Genomic DNA, 23,777 nt, shown 5'->3' on the forward strand with positions numbered 1-23,777 from the left:
GCTAGGTTAATTTACATTGGAATAGTTGCCTGCTTTTTTGGGCAGAAATCAAGTCCTTTCACCAACTTTTGAAATATAATAATCAGAGCTTTCTCAAATCCTCCTAGGCCATTCCCAATACTGGTCCAATACTGTAGTAAAGGTGTTTGAGGTCACCCTTAGCTATTTAGTGAGGCCCTTTGTAACTTAGTGAGACCCTGTTTCAAACTAAAAAATAAAATAAGGTTGAGGGTATAGCTCAGAGGTAAAATACCTTTGGTTCAATCTCCAGTAGCCCCCCTCCCCCCGTACACACACACATAAATTAAAAGTTGTAGGGTTGGAAGCAGTGACACACTCCTGGGTCGCAGTCTGAGGACAGTCTCAGCTACTTAGTGAGGCCCTTTGCAACCCAGTGAAACCTGTTTAAAAATAAAGAATAAAAAATAGGGCTGGGGGGGTCCCTGGGTTCGATCTCCAGTACAGAGAGGGGGAAAAAATGGCCAGGGATTATCTCAGTGGTAGAGTTTGCCAACTTGTGCGGGGCTCTGGGTTCAACTCCCAGTGGGTAGGGGGTCTTCTACCCATTGAGGGGGTCTTTATATTCCCATGACAATTTATATCTTTTGTAGCACTTGATGGGTCTAATTACGCAGTCCTAGATCCTATGCTCTTGTAGCCTTGAAACTCAAACCCACTTTTTATTTTTCACATCCTGGGGCGGTGCTTTTTTGCCTCGTGGAGTTCATTCCCTGATAATCGGACTGCATTTCTAACTAGGATCAGTAGAACACTGAATTGAGGATTAGAGCTCGGACAATAATAAGAATGTCTTTCCAAGAAATCAACACGTGGTGCCTCTCTGTATTTCCTCGTTCGCCGTGGTTTCCTTGCTTCTCTCCCCGCTGGGCCTCACTGTCCCCTCTTCCCAGGGCAGCAGGTGCCAGGCCGCCCAGCAGCACCCGCCAGCGCCCGCCGGCCCCCGGGGACTCAGCGAGGCGGGGCCTTAGGCTGGCCTCCACGTGGGCGGGGCGCTGCGGGCCCGCAGCCCGCCTTTCGCCGGAAGCCGCCATACTGTGTTCTGGCAAAAGTGGTGTGAGCCGCGAGTGGGCGGGGCCTAGGGAGCTGCTGCCCGTATTTAAGATGGCGGCGCCGGGCGGGCGTGGCTAGTGCCTGAAGTCACGGAGACCCGTGGGACCATGGCGATGGCGGAGGAGCGGAGCTGGGAGGATGTAGGGGTAGTGGAAGAGGAGGAGGAGGACGAGGACGAGGAAGAGGAGGACGAGGACGAGGATGAGGTGGAGGTAGTAAGCATTGTGTCGGAAGCCTGCGCCGCGGTTGCGATGGTGGCTGTGCGGGCGGGCTCCGGGAAGGGAGGCCGCGCGGGAACTGGGGGCAGCGGGTCTCAGTCCTAATTGCCCCGCTGCAGTGAGAACGGAAAAGTACCGGGAAGGCACCTTAGGTAGCCTCTCTCGTTGAAAACAAGGCCCGGTTTTCACAAAGGTAGTATCATTACCGTGAGGATTTAGGGCTTTTGTTTATTACCTCTTCCCGCCCACTTGCATGCTCGCCTGTTAACCCTTCTTTCTTCCACCAGGAGCAATTTGTTCTGGTAGAATTGTCAGGGATTATTGATTCAGACTTTCTCTCAAAATGTGAAAACAAATGCAAGATTTTGGTGAGTCTTCTAGAGTTGGGGAATTGTTGCTTTTATTAAAGTTAATAATGATTGGGAGGCTGACGGGAGGATTCGGGTTCGCGGCCAGCCTCAGATGCTTAATGAGGTCCTCTGCAACTTAGTGAGACCCTGTTTCAAGATTTAAAAAGGGGGGGGGTGGGGGATAGCTCAGAGGTAGAATGCCCCTGAGTTTTGCAGGTTCCAGACCAGACCCAGCTGCTCAGCAGGTCTCTCTGCAACCAGGAGACCCTGTTTGAAAATAGAAAGTAGAAATGGCTGGCCCAGTGTGATGGTGCATGTTTGTAATCCCAGTACTTGGGAGGCTGAGACAGGAGGATCGCAAGTTTGGAGGACAGCCTCAGAAAGTAATGAGGCTCTCGTCAACCTAATGAGACCCTGTTTCAAAATAAAAATAAAATGGGCTGGGGGTGTAGCTTGGAGGTAGAATGCCCCTGGTTCAATCATGCCCCAGTGCCACAGACATAAAAGGCTGGGGGGTGTAGCTCAGAGGTGGAGTGCCCCTGGGTTCCCAGGGCTTTGTGCATACCAAACACACCTCTACCACTGAGCTATACTCCCAGCTCCAACTACTTTACTTTAAAATCTTTGAGCTACTTCTCATAAAACTTCCTTAAGTTTTAAGAGAATGTTAATTGCAACAGAGCATGCTACTAATATATTCATTAAGGAGTCTTCAGGTTGTAGCTGCTGGACCACAGAAGTGGGAATTTATCTTGTGCTTGCTAGGACAAATCACTTGTTTCCCTGTTTGAGAGATCAGTTTCCTTGGTTCCAAGACTACCTGTTGAAGGCTTTCCCTCATGATGTGTTATGATCTTTTATTGTGTTGTAGGGAATTGACACTGAAAGGCCCATTCTGCAGTTGGATAGCTATGTCTTTGCTGGGGAATACGAAGGTAGGAAGATGTTGGATAGATGAAACTCCTTTTTAAAATATGCCTTTCACGGCCAGGCGTGGTGGCGTACACTTGTAATCCCCGCACTTGGGAGGCTGAGACAGGAGGATCACACAGGTTCAAAGCCAGCTTCAGCTACTTAGTGAGGCTCTCAGCAACTTAGTGAGGCCCTGTTTCCAAAAATAGGTCTGGGAGTATAGCCCGGAGGTAGAAAGCCTCTGGGTTCCACCCCTAGTACCACACACACACACAAAAAAAATAATAATAAAAAAATAAAATATGCCTTTCAGCTGGGTGTGGTGGCACACGCTTGTAATCCCAGCATTCGGGAGGCTGAGACAGGAGGATAGCGGTTCTCGGACAGTCTCAGCTACTTAGGCCCTCTGCAACTTATCCAGTTTCAAAATAAAGAATAAAAAATAGGGCAGGGGGTGTTGCTTGGTGTTCGAATGCCCTGGGTTCCATCCTCAGACAACCCCCCCCAAAAAAAAAAAAAACCTTTCAGCTGGGTGTGGTAGCACACGCTTTTAATCCCAGCATTTGGGAGGCTGAGACAGGAGGATTGCAGTTCACAGACAGCCTCAGCTACTTAGTGAGGCCCTCTGCAAACGAGTGAGACCCTGTTTCAAAATAAAGAATACAAAATAGGGCTGGGGGTGTAGCTTGGAGGTAGAATACCCCTGGGTTCCAGCCTCAGTACTGCAAAATAAGCTGGGCGTTGTGGCGCAGGCTTGTAAAACAACCCCCCCCACACACCGGAGACAGGAGGATCGCACTTAAGAGACCCTGTTTCCAAATAAAAAATATAAAATAGGTCTGGGAGTGTAGCCTGGAGGTATAAGGGCTTCCAGGAACCCCAGTACCCCCCCCCCAAAAAAAAGTACTGCAAAATAAGAAAGAAATATGCCTTTCAGAGAAGGTAGCTCTTATTTCTTAACAATTTACCTTCAAATTTTCTGCAGATACTCTTGGAACCTGTGTTATATTTGAAGAAAATGTTGAACATGGTAAGTAATTGATATTTTAGCTCAACTATTTATATTATGATCTGTGTGTGTGTGTGTGTGTGTGTGTGTGTGTGTGTGTGTGTATGGTACTGGAGATTGAACCCAGGAGCATTCTACTTTTGAGCTACAACCCCAGCCTTATTTTATATTTTATTTGGAAACAGGTTCTCACTAAGTTGAGGAGGGCCTAGTGTTGCTGAGACTGGTCATGAACCTGCAATCTTTCTGTCCCAGCCTCCCAAGTACTGGAATTACAAGCATGCACTACCACGTCCGGGCTATACTCCCAGACTTATTTTATATTTTATTTGGAAAGAGGGTCTCACTACATTGATGAGAGCCTTCATTACTAAGTAGCTGAGGCTGGCTTCGAACCTGTGCAATACTTCTGTCTCAGCCTCTCAAGTACTGGGATTACAAGCATGCACCACCACGCCCAGCTATAAGCTATTTTATTTTTAATTTTTATTTATTTAGTTTTTGGTGGTAATAGAGATTGAACCCAGGGACATTCTACCTCTGAGTTACATCCCCAGCCCTATTTTTGTTTGTTTGTTTGTTTGTTTGTTTTGTGGGTCTAAGGATAAAACCCAGGGGTATTCAACCTCTGAGCTACACCCCCTGCCCTATTTTTTTTATTCTTTATTTTTTGAAACAGGGTCTCACTAAGTTGTAGAGGGCCTCACTAAATACCTGAGGCTGTCCTCGAACTGTTATTCTTTTATTTTTGAAACAAGGTCTCACTGAGTTGCAGACGGCATTACTAAGTAGCTGAGGCTGGTTGGAATGGTCGGATCCCACTGTCTCAGCCTCCCAAGCACTGGGATTATAAGCATGTGTAACCACACCTGGCTTATAAGCTATTTTAATCATACTGTGAATGTGGGCATGGTGGTACATGCCTGTAACTCAGTACTTTGGAGGCTCACAGGTTTGAGACCAACTGTGGCAACTGACTGAGATTCTCAGCAGCTTGGCAAACTCTGTTTCGAAATAAAAAGGGCTTGGGTGCAGCTTGGAGGGAGAATGTGTCTGAGTTCAGTTCCCAATAATAATAACAAAAGCCACAGTAAGACAGAAAATGGGGCAGAGGGTATAGCTCAGAGGTAGAACCATCTGGGTTCAGTCCCCAGTAAAATGTATCAATTAAAAAAAAAACACACACAAATTGTATAGTAAGTAATAAAATTATAAAATTAAACATCTTAGCCCGGTGTGGTGGTGCATGCTTGGGAAACTGAGACAGGAGGATCGCAGTTCGAGGACAGCCTCAGCTACTCCTTAGTGAGGCTCTTTGCAACTCAGTGAGACCCTGTTTCAAAATAAAGAATAAAAAATAGGGCTGGGGGTGTAGCTCGGGGGTAAAATGCCCCTGCACTCCATCCCCAGTACCGCAAAAAAAAAAAAAAGAAAGAAAAAAAAATTAAACATCTCATATGCCCAGCATGTAGCTGCATCAGATCCTACCATTTTTTCCTGTGGATGTAGCTCAGTGGTAGCACTAGCAACACATGGAGGCCCACACATTGACTCCCAATACCAAAAATAAGTTAAAGCTTCTCTACATATATGTGAATATGTGTCAAAGTTTTACACTTAAAAATAGATTGATAGCCAGGCATGGTGGCACACACTTGTAATCCCACCACTATGGAGGTGGAGACTGGAAGATCGTGGTTCACAGACAGCCTCAGCTACTTAGCAAGGCCCTCCGCAGCTTAATGAGACCCTGTTTCAAAATAAAGAATAAAAAACAGGGTAGGGGGTGTAGCTCGGAGGTAGAATGCCCCTGGGTTCCATCCCCAGACCTGCAAAAAAAATATTTTTTTTTAAATGAAAAAAAAATAAAAAGTCTAAAAAATAGGGCTGGGGGGTGTAGCTTGGAGGTATAATGCCCCTGGGTTTCCATCCCCAGTACTGCCAAAAAAAAAAATGAAAATAGGGCTGGGGTGTAGCTTGGAGGCAGAATGTCCCTAGGTTCCATCTCCAGTAACACACACACACACACACACACACACACACACACACACACACACACAATAGATTGATGAGCCAGGCATGGTGGTGCATGCTTGCAATCCTAGTACTTGGGAGGCTGACATAGGAGCATTGCAGGTTCACAGCCATCTTCAGCTGCTTTAGTAAAGCTGTTAGGAACTTACTGAGACCCTGTTTCCAAATAAAAGATAAAATAGGAATAGGGGTGTATGTACCTCAAGAGGTAGAATGCCTCTGGGTTCAATCCCTAGTATCCTACACAAACAAAAAAAATAGATTGATGAGGGGACTAGAGTGTAGCTCAGTGGTAGACCATGTGCTTAGAATGTGTAAAGCTCTGGGTTTAATCATTAATACCAGAAATAAGAGAATGAAATAAATTGATGTGTGTGTGTCATCTTCAACTTTTTTTTTTTTATACTGGGGATTAAACCCAGGGACATTCTACCTCTTAGCTATATTCCCAGTCCTGTTTTTTTATTTTTTAGCAGTAATGGGGATGGAATCCAGGGGCACTCTACCTCCGAGCTACATTCTCAGCCCTATTTTTTATTCTTTATTTTGAAACAGGGTCTCACTGAGTTGCAAAGAGCCTCACTAAGTAGCTGAGGCTGTCCACGAACCGCGATCCTCTGGTCTTAGCCTCCTGAATGCTGGGATTGCAAGCGTGTGCTGCTACGCCCAGCTTTATTTTTTATTTTTGAAAGAGGATCTCACTTAAGTTGCAGAGGCCTCACTGAGTAGCTGAGGCTGGCCACCAACCTGCGATCCTCCTGTCTCAGCCTCACAAGTACTGGGATTACAAGCGTGTGCCCTAACGCCCAGCTTCAACTTTATTTTTAGATTGAACTATGTGAAATTACCAAGTTGGCTAAATACCACCAATTTCATATGATTCAAAATAATAGATATCACCATGTTGCTTTCTGAAGTGTAGTATCTGTTTCCACTCAAAAGAGCAGTGTGTGGAAGTTTCCATTGCTTCATATCCTGGATTCAGAGCCTCATCCTCTCTTCTATCTAGGACCATGAAACTCCGGCGGGAGATTGGCAGCTGTTTCAGCTGTTTTTTTTTCCCTCAGCCTTCTTTTATAATTGCAAATGTCCCCCTTTTAGACTCTGGGTTCAAGCAGTAAGTCTGATATTAGTTCTTCATTTTGAGTGGTAGAGTTGTAGACCTCATTACTCTAGGCCAAATCCCTGACCACAGTATCTTCTTTTAGGGTTGGAGCCAGTCAGGCCTATGAGTGTGTGTATGTGTGTATGGTACTGGGGACTGAACCTACAGGCATTCTAACTTCAAGTCTCCACCCACTGCTGCCTGGTTTGTTTGTTTGTTTGTTTGTTTACTTATTGTGGGTCTGGGGATGGAACCCAGGAGTATACAACCTCTGAGTTACAATCCCTTACCTATTTTTTATTATTTTGAAACAGCATCTCACTAAGTTGTGGAGGCTGTCCACGAACCTTGATCTTCTCAGCCTCCTGAATGCTGGGATTACAGGCGTACACCACCATGCCCAGCTTATTATTATTATTATTATTATTATTTTTAAACAAGTTCTCAATAGGTTATTTAGAGTTTCACTACATTGCTAAGGCTGTCTTTGAACCTGTGATCCTCCTGTCTCAGCCTCTAAAATACTGGGATTACAGGCGTGCACCACTACACCCAGCTTGGCCTATGACTTTAATCTCATTCATAGCTTAATCTTCCTATCTCTTGGAGATGTTTGTTGTATTTGAGTCCAATCAGTATTTTATCTTTCATTTTCTGTGTGTGGCGCAGGAGGAATGAGTTATACATTGAATTTACTATACTGTCATGATAGAAAAAAATTTTAGTTGAATTCCCTAAACTGGAATGACCACGGCTCAATATCATCATCATCATCATCATCATCATCATCATCATCATCATCATCATTTTTGCGGGTCTGGGGATGGAACCCAGTGGCATTTGACTTCTGAGCCACATCCCCTGCCCTATTTTTATTCTTTATTTTGAAACAGAGTCTCACTAAGTTGTGGAGGGCCTCACTAAGTAGCCGAGGCTGTCCTTGAACTGCGATCCTCCAGTTTTAGCCTCCCGAATGCTGGGATTACAAGCATGCTTCACCATGCCTGGCTTTAACATCATTATTTTATTTGATAGCTTCAAGTAGTAATAATTGAGTTCATTTTATGTTCCAGTGGATGCAGAAGGCATTAATAAAACAGTGCTAAGATATAAATGCCATACCATGAAGAAACTCAGCATGACAAGAACCCTTCTGACAGAGAAGAAGGAAGGAGAAGAAAACATAGGTTAGTTCACTTAATTCTCTGAACATAGGTGATCTTGTATTGGTTTGGACAATGACAATTGATGCCATGATGTTCCTTGTAATTTGTAGTAATAACTACATGTAATGTGCTCATTTTTTTTTTTCTTTTTTTGCAGTACTGGGGATGGAACCCAGGGGCATTCTACCTCTGAGCTTCAACCCCAGCCCTATTTTATTATTATTATTATTATTAATTATTATTATTATTATTTTATTATTGCGGGTCTGGTGTTGGAACTCCAGGGCATTCGACCTATGAGCTACACCCCCTGCCCTATTTTTTATTCTTTAATTTGAAACGGGGTCTCACTCAGTTGCGGAGGGCCTCACGAAGTAGCTGAGGTTGTCTCTGAACCACAATCCTCCAGTCTCAGCCTGGGATTACAAGTGTGCACCACCATGCCTGGCTTCTTATTTTTTTTATTTTCTTAAAATATTTTATTGGTGTATTGTAGTCATACATTTTGATGGGATGAAAGATGGTGGAGACATACATGCACACATCACCCAATTGGCCCTTACCCAATTTCCACCCTATTCCCTCCCCCACCCTCCCTCCCATGCTTGGCTTAGTGATTGACTTTGATATGTTTAAGTATATCATGTGCTTTAGAGAATTTCCCTCTTCCCCCCTCCTATCCCCTCAGGTCACCTTATTTTTTCTCATCTATAGAATCTCCTTCATCTAGAGTTCCTCCTGTTGCCCATTTCTCCCTAGCTTTTGCATATTAGGGAAAGCATCAGATTTCTTATTTTTTGTGACTGACTAACCTCACTTAACATAATGTCCTTCAGTTCCATCCATTTCCCTGTAAACTATAATTGTGTTAATGGCTGAGTAAAATTCCATTGTGTACATATCCCACAGTTTTGTAATCCATTCATCTGTTGATGGACATCTTGCCTGGTTCCATAGTTTGGCAATTGTGAATTGTGCAGCTATGCACATGGATACACAGGCATTAGTTTGGTAGTTTGGTTTCTGTTCTTTTGGGTAGATACCCAGACCTGTTATTGCTGGGTCAAATGGTAATGGTAATAAGCTAATGGCGAACTAGGAGTGGTAGTGCACACTTGTAATCCAAGTCTGAGACAAGTCTGAGACAAGAGGATTGTAGGTTTGAAGTGAGGCTCTCAGCAACTTATTGAGACTCTGTTTCCAAATAAAAAAATAAGAGGTCTTAGGGTATAACCTAGAGGTAGAAGGCCCATGGGTTCTATCCCCAGTACCACACACACAAATTTAATGATTTAATAATTTATTTGAAATTCTAGGAAATAAGACTACTTATGGCTTTATATATTTATTTATTTATTTTTGTGGTACTGGGGTGGAACCCAGAGGCTTTCTACCTCCAGGCTATACACTCCCAGACCTATTTTTTATTATGTGGAAGCAGGGTCTCACTAAGTTGCTGAGAGCCTCACTAAGTAGCTGAGGCTGGCTTCGAACCTGTGGTATCCTCCTGTCTCAGCCTCCCAAGCACAGGGATTACAAGCGTGCGCCACCATGCCCAACTTAATATATTTATTATATTATATATATATATTTTGTTGCGGATCTGGGGATGGAACCCAGAGGCATTCAACCCCCGAGATACACCCCCTGCCCTATTTTTTATTCTTTATTTTGAAACCGGGTCTCACGGAGTTGCAGAGGGCCTCACTAAGTAGCTGAGGCTGTCCGCGAACTGCGATCCTCTGGTCTCAGCCTCCCGAATGCTGGGATTACAAGTGTGCGCCACCACGCCTGGCCTATTTATTATATTTTAGTCAAGAAATAAATGTTTGAAGAGCTGGACATAGTGGTACATGCTTGTAATTTCATTACATGGGAGGCTGAAGCTGGATGATCATGGGTTGGAAACTGGCCTCAGCAACTTAGTGAGACTTTCAGCAACCTAGTGAGAATGTTTCAAAACAAAATGAAGAGATAGGGCTGGGGTTATAGCATTAAGGTGCAATGCCCCTGGGTTGAATCCTTCATACTTCATACACAGACACAACAAAAGCCCGTCATGGTGGCACATTCCTGTAAATCCCAGGGCTTGGAAGACTGAGGCAGGAGGCTATTTGAGGACAGCCTCAGCAAGTAGTGAGACTCATCAACCTAGCGAGACTCTGTTTCCAAATAAATAAAATTGGGCTGGGGGTGTTGCCTCTGGGTTCAATCCCCAGTACCACAAAAAAAGAAAAGAAAAAAAGAAAGAAAGAAAGAAAGAAAGAAGAAAAGATATACTGATCATGTAAAAGTTAATTAAACCAACTCTATTCACTACATTAGAAATCCTTGTTCTAGGCCGGGTGCGGTGGCACACACTTGTAATTCCAGCATTTGGGAGGCTGAGACAGGAGGATCGATGTTCACGGACAGCCTCAGCTACTTAGTGAGGGCCCTTGCAACTCAGTGAGACCCTGTTTCAAAACTAAAGATTAAAAAATTAGGGCTGGGGGTGTAGCTCAGAGATAGAATTCCCTGGTTTCCATCCCCGGTACCGCAAAAAAAAAAAAAAAAAAAAAAAAAAAAATATATATATATATATATATATATATACACATATATATATATTTCTTATTAAAGGAAGTTCATAAGGAGGTTCACAATTTCCTCGTGGTGGTAGTGAGAGAAAGTTGGTTGTAATGAGAGCAGAGGAAGGAGTAAACTGGGTGGGAAGACAGGTCCAAGTATCTTTGAGAAATCTATTGGATTTCAGTGGGTCCTTGGAAATTTCTGTAGTAAGCTTAGTCTTTTTGTCCACTGAAGACATGTGGCTGAAAAGGTAATAAGGAAGAGGGGAGTGGGAAATGACATTACTGGAGCAGTCCTTGATTGTGGGTGGTCAAAGGAAAGGTGAAGGTTTTGCCTGTGAATATAGAAAGGAACAAAGTTTTCTTTGTGGTACTGGAGGTGGAACTCAGGGGCTTTTCTACCTCTGAGCTATTCTCCCAGACCTATTTTATACTTTATTTGGAAACAGGGTCTCACTAAGTTGCTGAGAGCCTCACTAAGTAGTTGAGGCTGGCTTCAAACCCGTGTGGTCTTCCTGTCTCAGCCTCCCAAGCGCGGGATTACGAGCGTGCGCCACCATGCCCAAGTGAACAAAGTTTTCAAGGTGTGTTTTTTTCTCTTTATGCGGGTCTGGGGATGGAACCTAGGGGCATTCTACCTCTGAGCTACACCCTATGCCCTATTTTCTATTCTTTAATTTGAAGCAGGGTCTCACTAAGTTGCAAAGTAGCTGAGGCTGTCCGTGAACCACAATCCTCCTGTCTCAGCCTCCTGAATGATGGGATTACAAGTGTGTGCCACCACACCCGGCTTTGAATTGTTTTTTTCTAAGTTATATACTGTGCATTAGTTTTTGGAGTGATCATCTTCTAGGAGCAAGATTCTATTCTCCATGTTGTCTAATCAGTTGTTTATAGTTTAAATTGATGCCTTCACTTCAATGATTGCATTCTTTATTTCTTTCAGACTCTAAATTATTTAAGGAAGTCTTGTATTATTTCTACAGGTACATTTCTGTGTAGCTCAGAGGGGTAGAATTTCCCTGGGTTTCATCCCCAGTACTGAAAAAAAAAAAAAAAAAAAGAGCCAGGTGTGATAGCGCACACTTGTAATCCCAGCTCTTGGGAGGCTGAGACAGGAGGATCACACAGGTTCTAAGCCAGCCTCAGCTACTTAGTGAGGCTCTCAGCAACTTAGACCCCGTTTCCAAATAAAGTATAAAATAGGCCTTGGAGCACAGCCCGGAGGTAGAAAGCCACTGGGTTCCACCCCTAGTACTACACATACACAAAAAAAAGTCATAAGCATTAAAATGGCACTTGTATCTTATAAAATGAATGCCTAAACTACAGTTACAAAATGGAAACAAATAGATTTCTATGTAGTTTGTTACTTCCATAGAAAATATTGTATTTATTCCTTACATTATGAAAATTGTATAGGTAAGGGAAAAAATTATAGAGAAGTAACAGTTTTCCTTAAGGCATGAGATGGCAACGAGCACTAAAATTATTTCTCAGAATGAGTTGATATTTTAACTGGAAAAAGGCATAGAATGGTCATTGAAATTGATTATTTACAGTGTGTATTTGTTTTGGTGGTCCTAGGGCTTGAACTCAGGGGTGTTCTACTTCTGAGCTATACCCATAGCCCCATATCTTTCATTCATTCATTCATTCATTCATTCATTCATTCATTCATGGTGTGGTACTGGGGAATGGAATCCAGGGGCATTCTACCTCTGAGCTACACCTCCAGCCCTATTTTATTTTTATTTTAAAACTGCATCTCAAGGCCGGGCGTCGTGGCGCACGCTTGTAATCCCCGCGTTTGGGAGGCTGAGACAGGAGGATCGCACGGGTTCGAAGCCAGCCTCAGCTACTTAGTGAGGCTCTCAGCAACTTAGTGAGACCCCGTTTCCAAATAAAATATAAAATAGGTCTGGGAGTATAGCCCAGAGGTAGAAAGCCTCTGGGTTCCACTCCCAGTACCACAAAAAAAAACAAAAACAAAAACCTGCATCTCACTGGGTTGATGAGAGTCTCACTACTTACTGAGGCTTGAACCTGCAATCCTCCTGTCTCAGCCTCCCAGATATGGGATTGCAAGCATGCACCATAATATCTGGTTTATTTCTATGTGTGTGCATGTGTGTGGGGGTACTGGAGATGGAACCTAGGGACATTCTACCTCGGAGCAATACCTCCAGCCCTATTTTATTATTTTGAAACAGGGTCCCAAACCAGGTGTGGTGGCACACATTTATAATTCCAGCTTTTGGGAAGTTGAGACAGGAGGATTGTGGTTTAAGGACAGCCTCAGCTACTTAGTGAGGCCCTTTGCAACTCACTGAGACCCTGTTTCAAAATAAAGAATAAAAAATAGGGGTGGGGCGTAGCTCAGAAGCAGAATGCCCCTGGGTTCCATCCCCAGTACCGCAAAAATAGAGGGCCTAAGTTCTGAGGCTGGCTGGGAACCTATGATCCTCTTATCTCAGGCTCCCAAGTACTGGGATTAAAAGTGTGGGCCACCATGCCTGACTTATGTTTTATTTATTTATATTTTTAAATTTACTTATTTTTGTGGGTCTGTGGTTGGAACCCCGGGGCATTCGACCTCCGAGCTACACCCCCTTCCCTATTTTTTATTGTATATTTTGAAACGGTCTCACTGAGTTGCAAAGGGCCTCACTAAGTAGCTGTGCACGAACCTCGATCCTCCATTCTCAGCCTCCCAAATGCTGGGATTACAAGCGTGCACCACCACGCCTAGCTTTTATTCTTTATTTTGAAACAGGGTCTCACTAAGTTGCAGAGGGTCTCACTAAGTAGCTGGGGTTGTCCATGAACCGTGATCCTCCAGTCTCAGCCTCCCAAATGCTGGGATTACAAGCGTGCGCCACCACTCCCGGCATTGTTTTATTTTTAAACAGGGTCTCATAAGTTGCTGAGGCTGGCCTTGATCCTACAATCTTTCGGTGTCTGCCTCCCAAGTACTGGGATTACAGGTGTGCACCATCACACTTGGCCACTTCTAGTGATTTTGATTATGTATAGTCTTTAGGCAACACAGGGTCTCCATGGACAATGGAAATTATGTGATTTATTTAATCAACAGAGTTGGGTTATACTGAATTTTTGCTGTGATATATATTAATGGTTTGGAAATTTAAAGAAAAATGTACTTAATTTTTTTCATGCTTCTTTCTTGGTATGTCCCCCATTCCCCACATTAGGAGGTGTAGAATGGCTACAGATGAAGGAAAATGATTTCTCCTTTAGACCCAACATGATTTGTAGTTTTCTGCATGAAAATGAAGATGAAGTTGTAGCTGTAGCCTCAGATAAATCTTTGGAGTTGGAAGAGCAAGAGATCCAGATGAAAGACAGTTCAGACCTGATCTACGAGCAGGAGAAGCCACTGCACTTGGATACCGAGGGTTCTGGTCCTCTTCTTGATATCCCTTCTGAGACAGAAGGTTCTGCTTTTATGGAAACTCAAGATATTGCCTTATAAATCATTCCTAGATAAAATGTTTCTTGTAATAACTATTCATGAACTCTTAAAAGACTTTTTTATATAAAACAGTCGACTTGATGGATGTGATAGTGCACACTTGTAATCCTAATACTTAGGAGGCTGTGAGATGGGAGGATAGCAGGTTTGAAGCCAGCCTAGGCAACTTAGCAAGGCCCTCTGCAACTTAGTGAGACCCTGTTTCCAAATAATAATACTGTGCTAGGGGTAATAACATGGAGGTAGAATGCCTCTTCGTTCAATCCCCGGTACCAAAAAGAAAAATACGTAAAATAATCAACTTTTATTTGATTCACTACTTTATTGTTTTTGTTGGCCATGCACACATTTTCAGTTACTGTACAACTTAATAAAGCAGAATTTAGGAACAGACATGAATTCATTGGTGAGAGGGCTAGAGATTGAACCTATGGCCTTGAGCATGCTAAGTAAGTTCTCCACCACTCAGCTATAGCCCCTAATATATAATAAAAAAATCCTACCATCTCTCTCTCTCTCTCTCTCTCTCTCTCTCTCTCTCTCTATATATATATATATATATATATATAAAATTAATTTGGTGGAGCTGGGAATTAAATCCCTGGCCTCGCACACACTGGTCAAGTATTCTAACACTGAGCTGTACCTCAGCCCCCTGGTTTTTCTTTTGTTTTGTTTTGGTGGTACTTGGGACTGACCCCAGGGGCATTCCATCTTCAGGCTATATCCTCAGTCCTATTTTTATTTGCTGAACCCTGTTTTACTGTTTTGTTTGTTTGTTGTTGTTGGTATAGGGAATATAACCCAGGAGCGTCCTACCTCTGAGTTCCACTCCCAGCCCGATTGTTTATTCTTTATTTTGAAACAGGGTCTCTAAGTTTCGGAGAGCTTCACAAGTTGCTGAGGCTGGCTGTGAACCTGTGAGCCTCCTGTCTCAGCTTCCCAAATGCTGGGATTATAAGCATGCACTGCCACGCCTGGTTATCTTCCTGTTTTGTAGATCAGGTGTCTGATGGGGAGTCTCACCTGGATTAAAATCTAAGTGTTGACCAGCGGGTGCTCTTTGCTGGAGGCTGAGGGCAGCTGCAAACCAATTTATTTGCTCATTCATTTGTTGGCGGTATCCAGTTCTTTGCAGATAAAGATTGGGATCCTGTTACCTTGCTATTTGTCAAATCAGGTCCACATTGGCATCTAGAGGCCATCTGCAGCCCTTGATTTTGGTCCTCTTCCCTTCAAAGCTGGCAGTGTTGGGTCAAGTACTGCTCTCATTTTGATTCTCTTCTATCTCTCCCCACCATCTGCCTTCTGCTTTTACTTTTCAAGATCCATTTGATTATGTTGGGCCCACCTGTTTTAAGATCTGTTGTAAGTCCATCTGTAAAGTCCCTTTTTTTTTTTTTTTTTTTTTTTTTACATAACAAGGATGGAACCCAAGGGCATTCTACCTCCAAGCTACACTCCCAGTCCTATTTTTTATTTTTTATTTTGAAACAGGGTCTCACTGAGTTGCAAAGGACCTTACTAAGTAGTGGAGGCTGTCTGTGAACTGTGATCCTCCTATCTCAGCCTCCCAAATGCTGGGTTTACAAGCCTGTGCCACCATGCCTGGCTTGCAAAGTCCCTTTTGCTATGTAACAACATATACAGGCATAAAACCAAGAATTTGGGCATGGTACTCTTTGGGGGGGGGCATTTTCAGTCAACTATAGTATTTTCTTTTTTTTTTTCTTTTTTTTTTTTTTTGCAGGTCTTGGGATGGAACCCAGGGGCATTTGACCTCCAAGCTATATCCCTTGCCCTATTTTTTTATTCTTTTTTTTTTTTTTTTGGTGGTACTGGGGGTGGAACCCAGAGGCTTTCTACCTCCTGGCTATACTCCCAGACCTATTTTATATTTTATTTGGAAACAGGGTCTCTCTAAGTTGCTGAGAGCCTCACTAAGTAGCTGAGGCTGGCTTTGAACCTGTGCAATCCTCCTGTCTCAGCCTCCCAAGCACGGGGATTACAAGCGTGCGCCACCACGCCCAGCTTTATTCTTTATTTTGAAACAGGGTCTCACTAAGTTGGAGAGGGCCTCCTCACTAAGTAGCTGAGGCTGTCCACAAACCGTGATACTACAGTCTCAGCCTTCCAAATGCTGGGATTACACGTGTGCACCACCATGCCTGGCTAGTATTTTCTTTTTTATGGTGCTAGGGTTGGAACCCAGGGGCTTTCTACCTCTGGACTACACTCCCAGGCCTATTTTATATTTTATTTGGAAACAAGGTCTCACTAAGTTGCTGATAGCCTCACTAAGCAGCCGAGGCTGGCTTTGAACCTGTGTAATCCTCCTGTCTCAGCCTCCTAAGCGCTGGGATTACAAGTATGCGCCACCATGCCCAACTTGAGGCTGGCTTCTAACTGGCGTGACCTTCCTGTCTCATCTTCCCAAGTACTGGGATTATAAGTGTGCGCCATCATGCCCGTCTCTCTAGTTTTTTTTGCTTGTTTTGCTGGTCTGGGGATGAAACCCAGGGGCATTCTACCTCCGAGCTACACCCCCAGGCTGATTTTATATATATACTTTATTTTTTATATAATTTATTTTGAAATGGGGTTTCACAGAGTTAAAAAGGACCTAAGTACCTGAGGCTGTCCGTAAACCACAATCCTCCCGTCTCAGCCTCCCAAATGCTGAGGTTATAAGCGTGTGCCACCATACCTGGCTGCCCATTGCTGTTTTAAGAGTTCTGTTCACCCTTTCAACTCGTCTCGAGGACTGGGAATGGTACCTCTATATTCAAATTCCAGGTTAACCTCATTGCCATGGATACCTATTGAATGACTTTACTAACAAAGGCTGTGCTGTTTGACCCAATGGTCACTGGGACCCCAAAATGTGGGATGATTTCTTTGGTATGGGCCTGGTACACTTCTTGGGCCCTTTCTTAGTGAGTAGAGAAAGCTTCTTCCCAGGCTGAAAAAGTGCAGACCATGACAGCAGATTTGGTTGTATGTCTGTAAAGTCCATCTCTAAATGTGCAAACGATAGGACCCCTGTTTCTGTGATGACAGCAGGGTTTGAGGTCCTTGCCTGGGGTTGTTTCGTGCACATTACAAGCAGGTCTTACTGTCCTGCTGAATCTACATAGCCAGTCATGGGCTTCATGGGTTTTTTTTTTTTGTTTTTGGTCCTGGGAGGTAGAACCCAGGGGCTTTTCCTAACCTCCGGGCTATACTCCCAGACCTGTTTTTTTTTTAATATTTTATTTAGAAACAGGGTCTCACTAAGTTGCTGAGAGCCTCACTAATAGCTGAGGATGGCTTCTGTGCAATCCTCCTTTCTCAGCCTCCCAAGTGCTGGGATTACAAGTGTGCCACCACGCCTGGCAGGACTTCATATATTTTTGAGCATATCTTGTAAAGGAGTTTTCCCCAAATGAGTCATTTCGTTAGGTTGGCTGGGCCAGGCTGCGTGGGATCCCCCTGGGATGACATCTTGACATCTGAAGTGATTAACCAGCTCTCTGGGTCTTCGGCCGCTTCCTAGTCAGTCACCATTTTTCTCTCTTCTGGTTTGTGTAAAGGCCATTCCAGAAGCCCCAGGAATGTGAAACACACTTTCTTGCGTCTCCCCGAAGGGCTGCTTGTTTAGCTGCCTCATCTGCCAGCCGATGCCTCAGGTCATTCCATCTTGATTCCTTGTGTGAGTCTGGCAAAGTACTACTGCTATGGTGGGTGAGGCCCAAACCGCCTCTAGGAGTTGGAAGACTGCTATTTTTTTTATTTCTATTTCTTTGCCTCCTGAGGTTAGCAGTCCTCTTTCTCAATATAGTGCTCCAAGAATATGAAGAGTAGCAAAGGCAGAGTGGAATCCCATTTCTCTTAAGCAAGGAAGAGTGCTCTGGTTAATGCATAAATTTGGCTTTCTAGGCAGAGCAGTGGTTAGGTAGCTGGCCTTTCTCTGATCTTGACTTCCGTGGTTACTGCGTACCTGGTGCGATACTCTCCTTATTGTACACCATGGCTCCCATCTGTGAAGATCTCCATATCTGAGTTAGGGGACAGTTCATCCTTTAAGTCTGGCTGGGAGAAGATTTCTTCCAAGTTGAACAGGGAGCTGAGAGGGACAAAGTCCCTTAAAGTGTCAGTTTACACCTGTAATTAACCGAGAAAACCCAAGCAAAACTCCATAACCATGCTGGGAGTGGTGGCATATACCTGTAATCCCAGTACTTGGAAGGCTGAGACAGAAGGATCCTGTTCGATGCCAGCTGGCCTCAGCAATTTAGTGAGGCTTTCATCAACTTAGCAAGCCTCTGTTTCCAAATAAAAGGTAAAGAATGGAACTGAGAGTGTAGCCCGAAGGTAAAAAGTCCCTGGCAGAGGCCGGGCGTGGTGGCGCACGCTTGTAATCCCAGCATTCGGGAGGCTGAGACCGGAGGATCGCGGTTCGCGGACAGCCTCAGCTACTTAGTGAGGCTCTGCAACTCAGTGAGACCCGGTTTCAAAATAAAGAATAAAAAATAGGGCAGGGGGTGTAGCTCGAAGGTCGAATGCCTCTGGGTTCCATCTCCAGACCCGCAAAAAAAAAAAAAAAAGTCCCTGGGTCCCATATTCTCTCTCTCTCTCTCTCTCTCTCTCTCTCTCTCTCTCTCTCTCTCTCTCTCTCTCTCTCTCTCTCACACACACACACACACACACACATTGTAGCCAAGGCAACAGAACGCTATCTTACCCACACAACACACTCTCTGTAACCAAGGCAACAGAACGCTATTCTACCCACAGTAACACACGCGCAGTAACCAAGGCAACAGAACGCTATTCTACCTACAGTAACACACACACACACACACACACACACACACACACACGAACGCCACCCTACCCACAGCAGCAGCCGCAGCAGAGGCGGGGCCGTCTCCGGAAGTGCGTCACCCGCCGTTTCCGGTTCCGCCTTCTCGGTGCGCACACGGGTCTCCTGCCACCGCGCGGTGCACGTCCTTCCTGGGTCGGGCCGTGGTAGCCATGGACGCTTTGGATCGAGTCGTGTAAGTGCGTTGAGTCCATTCCCGGGCCACGTTGGGGAACCGGTCTCCTCCAGCGGGCGTGGCGTTCCCGCCGCCTCCCTCTCCCTGCTTACCGCTCTCCTCGCCGCGCTGGACGCCGGCCGGGAATCCAGGCGGGGAGCCGCGGCGAGCAGGGAGGAGCCGGGGCTTGGCCGCTTTTATCCCAGCCTTTTTTCTTTTATTTATTTTCTTTTTTGTCTTGGGGATTGAACCCAGAGGCATTCTACCTCCAAGCTACACCGTAAGCCAGATTTTATTTATTTGGAAACAGGGTCTCGCTAGGTTGCTGAAAGGCTGAGTTGACGAGGCTGGTTTTGCCGTCCTCCTATCTCAGCCTCCCAAGTAAATTGTCTGGCTTGTGAAGTGCGAGGGAGATGGTAGAGTGAGGGGTTAGGAGGACAGGTGTCAGAATCTGACAGATCTAGGTGACATTCCGGGCGTATGCACTTAAAGCTTTGCCACTTTAGGGTCACTAAGCCTCAAGTCTCATTAATAGAGGTAATAGTTGTGCTGTGTAGAGCTGTGAGAATATCAAGAAAGTATGTAAAGCCTTTGCTACAGCACGTAGGAAATGTTCACTAGCTATTTTTTTCTTTCCAACTTTGCACATTTATCTAGTTAACTTTTCAAGTTATCCTTGTGTGCTCTCTGTCCTGAATTCGTCCAAAAAATTGTATGTTTTTGGTACTGGTGGTGGAACCCAGGAGCCTCTGCCACTGAGCCACATCATCAGCTCTTTTTGTGTGTATGTGGTACTGGAGATTGAACCCAGGGGCATTCTACTTCCAAATCACATCCCCAGCCTTGTTTTATTTTGAAGCAGTGTCTTGGCTAGGTTGATGAGATTCCCACTATTGGCTGAGACTGTCCTCAAATCTATGATTCTCCTGTCTCAGCCTCCCAGGTACTGGGATTTCAGACATGTGCCACCACACTCAGTTCTTATGTTTTATTTTGAAACTTTCTAAGTTGCCCAGACAGGCCTCCAACCTGTGATCCTCCTGCCTCAGCTTCCAAGATACCTGGGAAGCCACCATGACTGGCAGCCCACTATGTAATTCTTGTTTATTTTTTGTGTGGTACTGGGGATTGGACCCAGGGGCATTATGCCTCCAAGATACCCCCAGGCCCCCTGCCCCCCCCCCCTTTTTGAATCAAGGTTGATGAGTACCCATGTCTGGCTTTTATTTTTCTTTATTAATCATTAGATGACTAAAAACTATTTATGTGACATTAGCTTTATTATGTGACATTTTATCTGGCGGAGAATTTTTAAGTTCTAAATAGGAAACTAAACTGTATATTCTTTTCTATCCTGAAATGTCCATAGGACTAGAAGGAGGGTCATAGTTGAGGGAAGAAGAATTCTTTCAGTAGATGACAGAAAACTGCTTACAAAGCAAGATTCTTAATTACCATAGAGGAGGCAAAGGTGAAACCCTTTTTTCTGAAAACAAAAGTATAAAAAACATGGTACTCTTGGGCTGGGAATGTAACTTAGTGGTAGTGTGCTTGCTTAGCATTTGTGTGACCCTGGGTTGTAATCCCAGCATTGGGAGGTGGAGACCAGAAGATAGTGGTTTGCGTATAGCCTCAGCTGCTTAGTGATGCCCTTTGCAACTCAGTGAGACCCTGTTTCAAAATAAAGAATTAAAAAATAGGTCTGGGGATGTATCTCCAAGTAGAATGCCTCTGGATTCCATCCCCAGTACCGCAAAAAAAAAAAAAAAAAAAAAGATGGAAGCCAGGTGTGGTGGCACATACCTGTAGTCCCAGTATTTGGGAGGATGAGACAGGAGGATCACAGTTTCAAGGACAGCCTCAGAAACTTACTAAGATCCTGTATCAAAACAAAAAATTAAAAGGGTTGGGGGGGGTATGGCTCAGAGGTAAAATGCTCCTGGGTTCAGTCTCTAGTATTACCCCCTACACACATACACAAGAGTAATGGAATATCATTTACTAATATCTCCTTTGTATATGAGGTTTTGAGCCAGGTGTAGTGGCACACCCTTCTAATCCCAATACTTGGGAGGCTGAGGCAGGAGGATCACAGGTTTGCAACCAGCCTCAGCTATGTAGTGAGGCCCTCTGCAACTTAGTGAGACCCTGTTTCAAAATAAAGTGTAAAAAATAGGGCTGGGGGTGTACCTCAGAGATAGAATGTCCCTGGGTTTAATTACCAGTATTGCAAAAAAAAAAAAAAAAAAAAAAAAAAGTGAGCTGGGTATAGCGATGCACGCTTGTAATCCCCGCGCTTGGGAGGCTGAGACAGGAGGAGTGCACACGTTTGAAGCCAGCCTCAGTTACTTAGTGCGGCTTTCAGTAATTTAGTGAGATCCTGTTTCCAAACAAAAAATAAATAAAAATAGATGTGGGAGTATAGCCTGGAGGTAGAAAGCCCATGAGTTCCAACCCCAGTATCACACACACACAAAAAAAGGTCAGGGTTAGCCGGGCGTGGTGGCGCACGCTTGTAATCCCCGCGCTTGGGAGGCGGAGACAGGAGGATCGCGCAGGTTCGAAGCCAGCCGTGCTGGCGTAAGAGACCCTGTTTCAAAAATATAAAATAGGTCTGGGAGTGTAGCCCGGAGAAAGAAGGGCTTCCAGGAACCCCAGTACCACCAAAAAAAAAAAAAGTCAGGGTTTTGTGTGTGTGGTGGAATCCTGACTGATAAATATGTGAATGTATTATCTATTGATATTTTTAGAATTTGCTCATTATTCCTATCTTGATTTTGCAATGTGAGGGAAATATTTAATTGTTTAAAATTATGCTTTTTCCAACAGAAAGCCAAAAACAAAAAGAGCTAAGAGATTCCTTGAGAAGAGAGAACCAAAACTCAGTGAAAATATTAAGAATGCTATGCTGATTAAAGGGGGGAATGCAAGTGCAACAGTGACACAAGTACTTAGAGATGTGGTATGTATACATGCTTCCTGTTTAAATGTCCTGGTGTCAGTTTAGAAGCCTTCAGCCTACTAGGCCGGGCTGTTGAAAAAATACGTAGGTCAGCTTGCCTTGGCTCTTTTTGTAATCGGCCTGTCTTGGAGAGGAACTTAAATTGGAGGTTATGTGCTTTGCCAGGGAACTGACTACTGCTTTTTCTTAAAGCAGCTAGATTTCTTAGTAAATTTAAACTGATTTTAATTATTAAAGTTTGGTTTATATGCATTTTAGGAAAACATCACTGGTATATGTTTGGTTTTTTTTTTTACCCCACAGGGCTAAGTTTCAAACCCAGAGCCATGCACTCACTAGAATGCTTTGACACTGAGCTACATCGCCGTTCTCTTAGGAACATAACTAATTAAAAAGTGAAGTAACAATATTTATTTTATTATATAAATACTACATATTTATTCATTCAGTAGTACCAGTTATTATCCCAGGTACTGGAAATTAATAGACAAGACACATTCCCTCCCTTACTTATTAAAGTTTAGTGAGAGCCACATGTAAAAATTTTGCTTTTGTGAATAAAATTATATGCTGCAAGTCAGGCATGGTGGCACACTCTTGTAATCTCAGCATTTGGGAGGCTGAGACAGGAGGATCGTGGTTTGCAGACAGCCTCAGCTCCTATTTAGAGGGGCCCTTTGCAACTCAGTGAGACCCTGTTTAAAAAAAAAAAAAGAATAGCTGGGTGTGGTGGTGCACACACACTTGTAATCCCCACACTTGGGAGGCAGAGACAGGAGGATAGCGCAGGTTCAAAGCCAGCTGCGCTGGCTTAAGAGACCCTGTTTCCAAATTTTAAAAAGTATAAAAAAAAAATAGGTCTGGGAGTGCAGCCCGGAGGTAGAAAGGTTTCCAGGAACCCTAGTACCACCAAAAAAAAGAAAAAACGAATAAAAAAATAGGGCTGGGGTTGTAACTTGGAAGTAGAATGCCCCTAGGTTCAATCCCTAGTACTGCAAAAAATATATATTTTTAAATTTCTATGCTGCACAGGATTGCATGGGAGACAGTTCACATAGGGAACCCATAAACAAATTGGCCTCCCAGAAATAACACTGAATCTTCATTTTGAATGAGGAATTGGAACAAGAGAGCAGAGAGGAAGAAAATAGTTTCTGAGGCTAAGGAAGAAGTTGTGCAAGGGAGTATGAAGGAGTTCGATGCACAAGGAGAGCTGAAGGTACTTGGGTTGGCCAGAGGAAAGGCAGGGATCACACGTGAGCATGGTGTTTGAGTTTTATTCTGAAAGCCCATTTTAAGTAAGCCGGGCGTGGTGCCGCACGCTTGTAATCCCAGCACTTGGGAGGCCGAGACAGGAGGGTCGGAGTTCGTGGACAGCCTCGGCTACTTAGTGATGCCCTTTGCAACTCAGTGAGACCCTGTTTCAAAGCAAAGAGTAAGCCGGGCTTGTAATCCCCACGCTTGGGAGGCTGAGACAGGAGGATCGCACGGGTTCGAAGCCAGCCTCAGCTGCTTAGTGAGGCTCTCAGCAACTTAGTGAGACCCTGTTTCCAAATAAAATATAAAAGAAGGTCTGGGAGTGTAGCCCGGAGGTAGAAAGCCTCTGGGTTCCACCCCCAGTACCACCAAAACAATACCCAAAAAACAAAGAGTAAAAAAAAATAGGGCTGGGGGTGTAGCTTGGAGGAAGAATGTCCCTGGGTTCCATCCCCAGTACTGAAAAAAAAAAAAAAAGATTGATTTTAAGTGAGAGATCTGATCAGCACATTTAGTTGGCTTGATTAGAGAGGCCTGAGAGCAAATGTAGGCAACTAAATGACTAGCCTGAAAAAAGAGCTTTATCTGGAGTCTGCTGACAAACTGAAA

At 44.2% G+C, this 23,777-nt stretch overlaps 2 protein-coding genes across 2 annotated transcripts in view; both read left to right on the forward strand.

Annotated features, from left to right (window-relative positions):
- Positions 1-1,178: 1,178 nt before the first annotated feature.
- GTF3C6 (general transcription factor IIIC subunit 6) lies at positions 1,179-13,931 on the forward strand (the record flags this gene model as incomplete). Its single annotated transcript, XM_080700099.1, has 6 exons — positions 1,179-1,211; positions 1,577-1,657; positions 2,511-2,574; positions 3,537-3,581; positions 7,773-7,886; positions 13,651-13,931. 6 exons carry the CDS (start codon positions 1,179-1,181, stop codon positions 13,929-13,931), a joined length of 618 nt encoding a protein of 205 aa, XP_080556225.1.
- Positions 13,932-18,947: 5,016 nt separating this feature from the next.
- Positions 18,948-23,777, forward strand: part of RPF2 (ribosome production factor 2 homolog) — a gene marked incomplete at both ends in the record, with an annotated part of 30,030 nt that continues 25,200 nt past the window's right edge. Inside the window, 2 exons of the mRNA XM_080700622.1 lie at positions 18,948-18,970; positions 21,779-21,911. Of these exons, the coding sequence (XP_080556748.1) occupies positions 18,948-18,970; positions 21,779-21,911 (156 nt within the window). The remainder of the gene's footprint in view (positions 18,971-21,778; positions 21,912-23,777) is intronic.

Source organism: Muscardinus avellanarius (genome assembly GCF_963383645.1).
Source record: "Muscardinus avellanarius genome assembly, chromosome: 8".
Lineage (NCBI taxonomy): Eukaryota > Metazoa > Chordata > Mammalia > Rodentia > Gliridae > Muscardinus > Muscardinus avellanarius.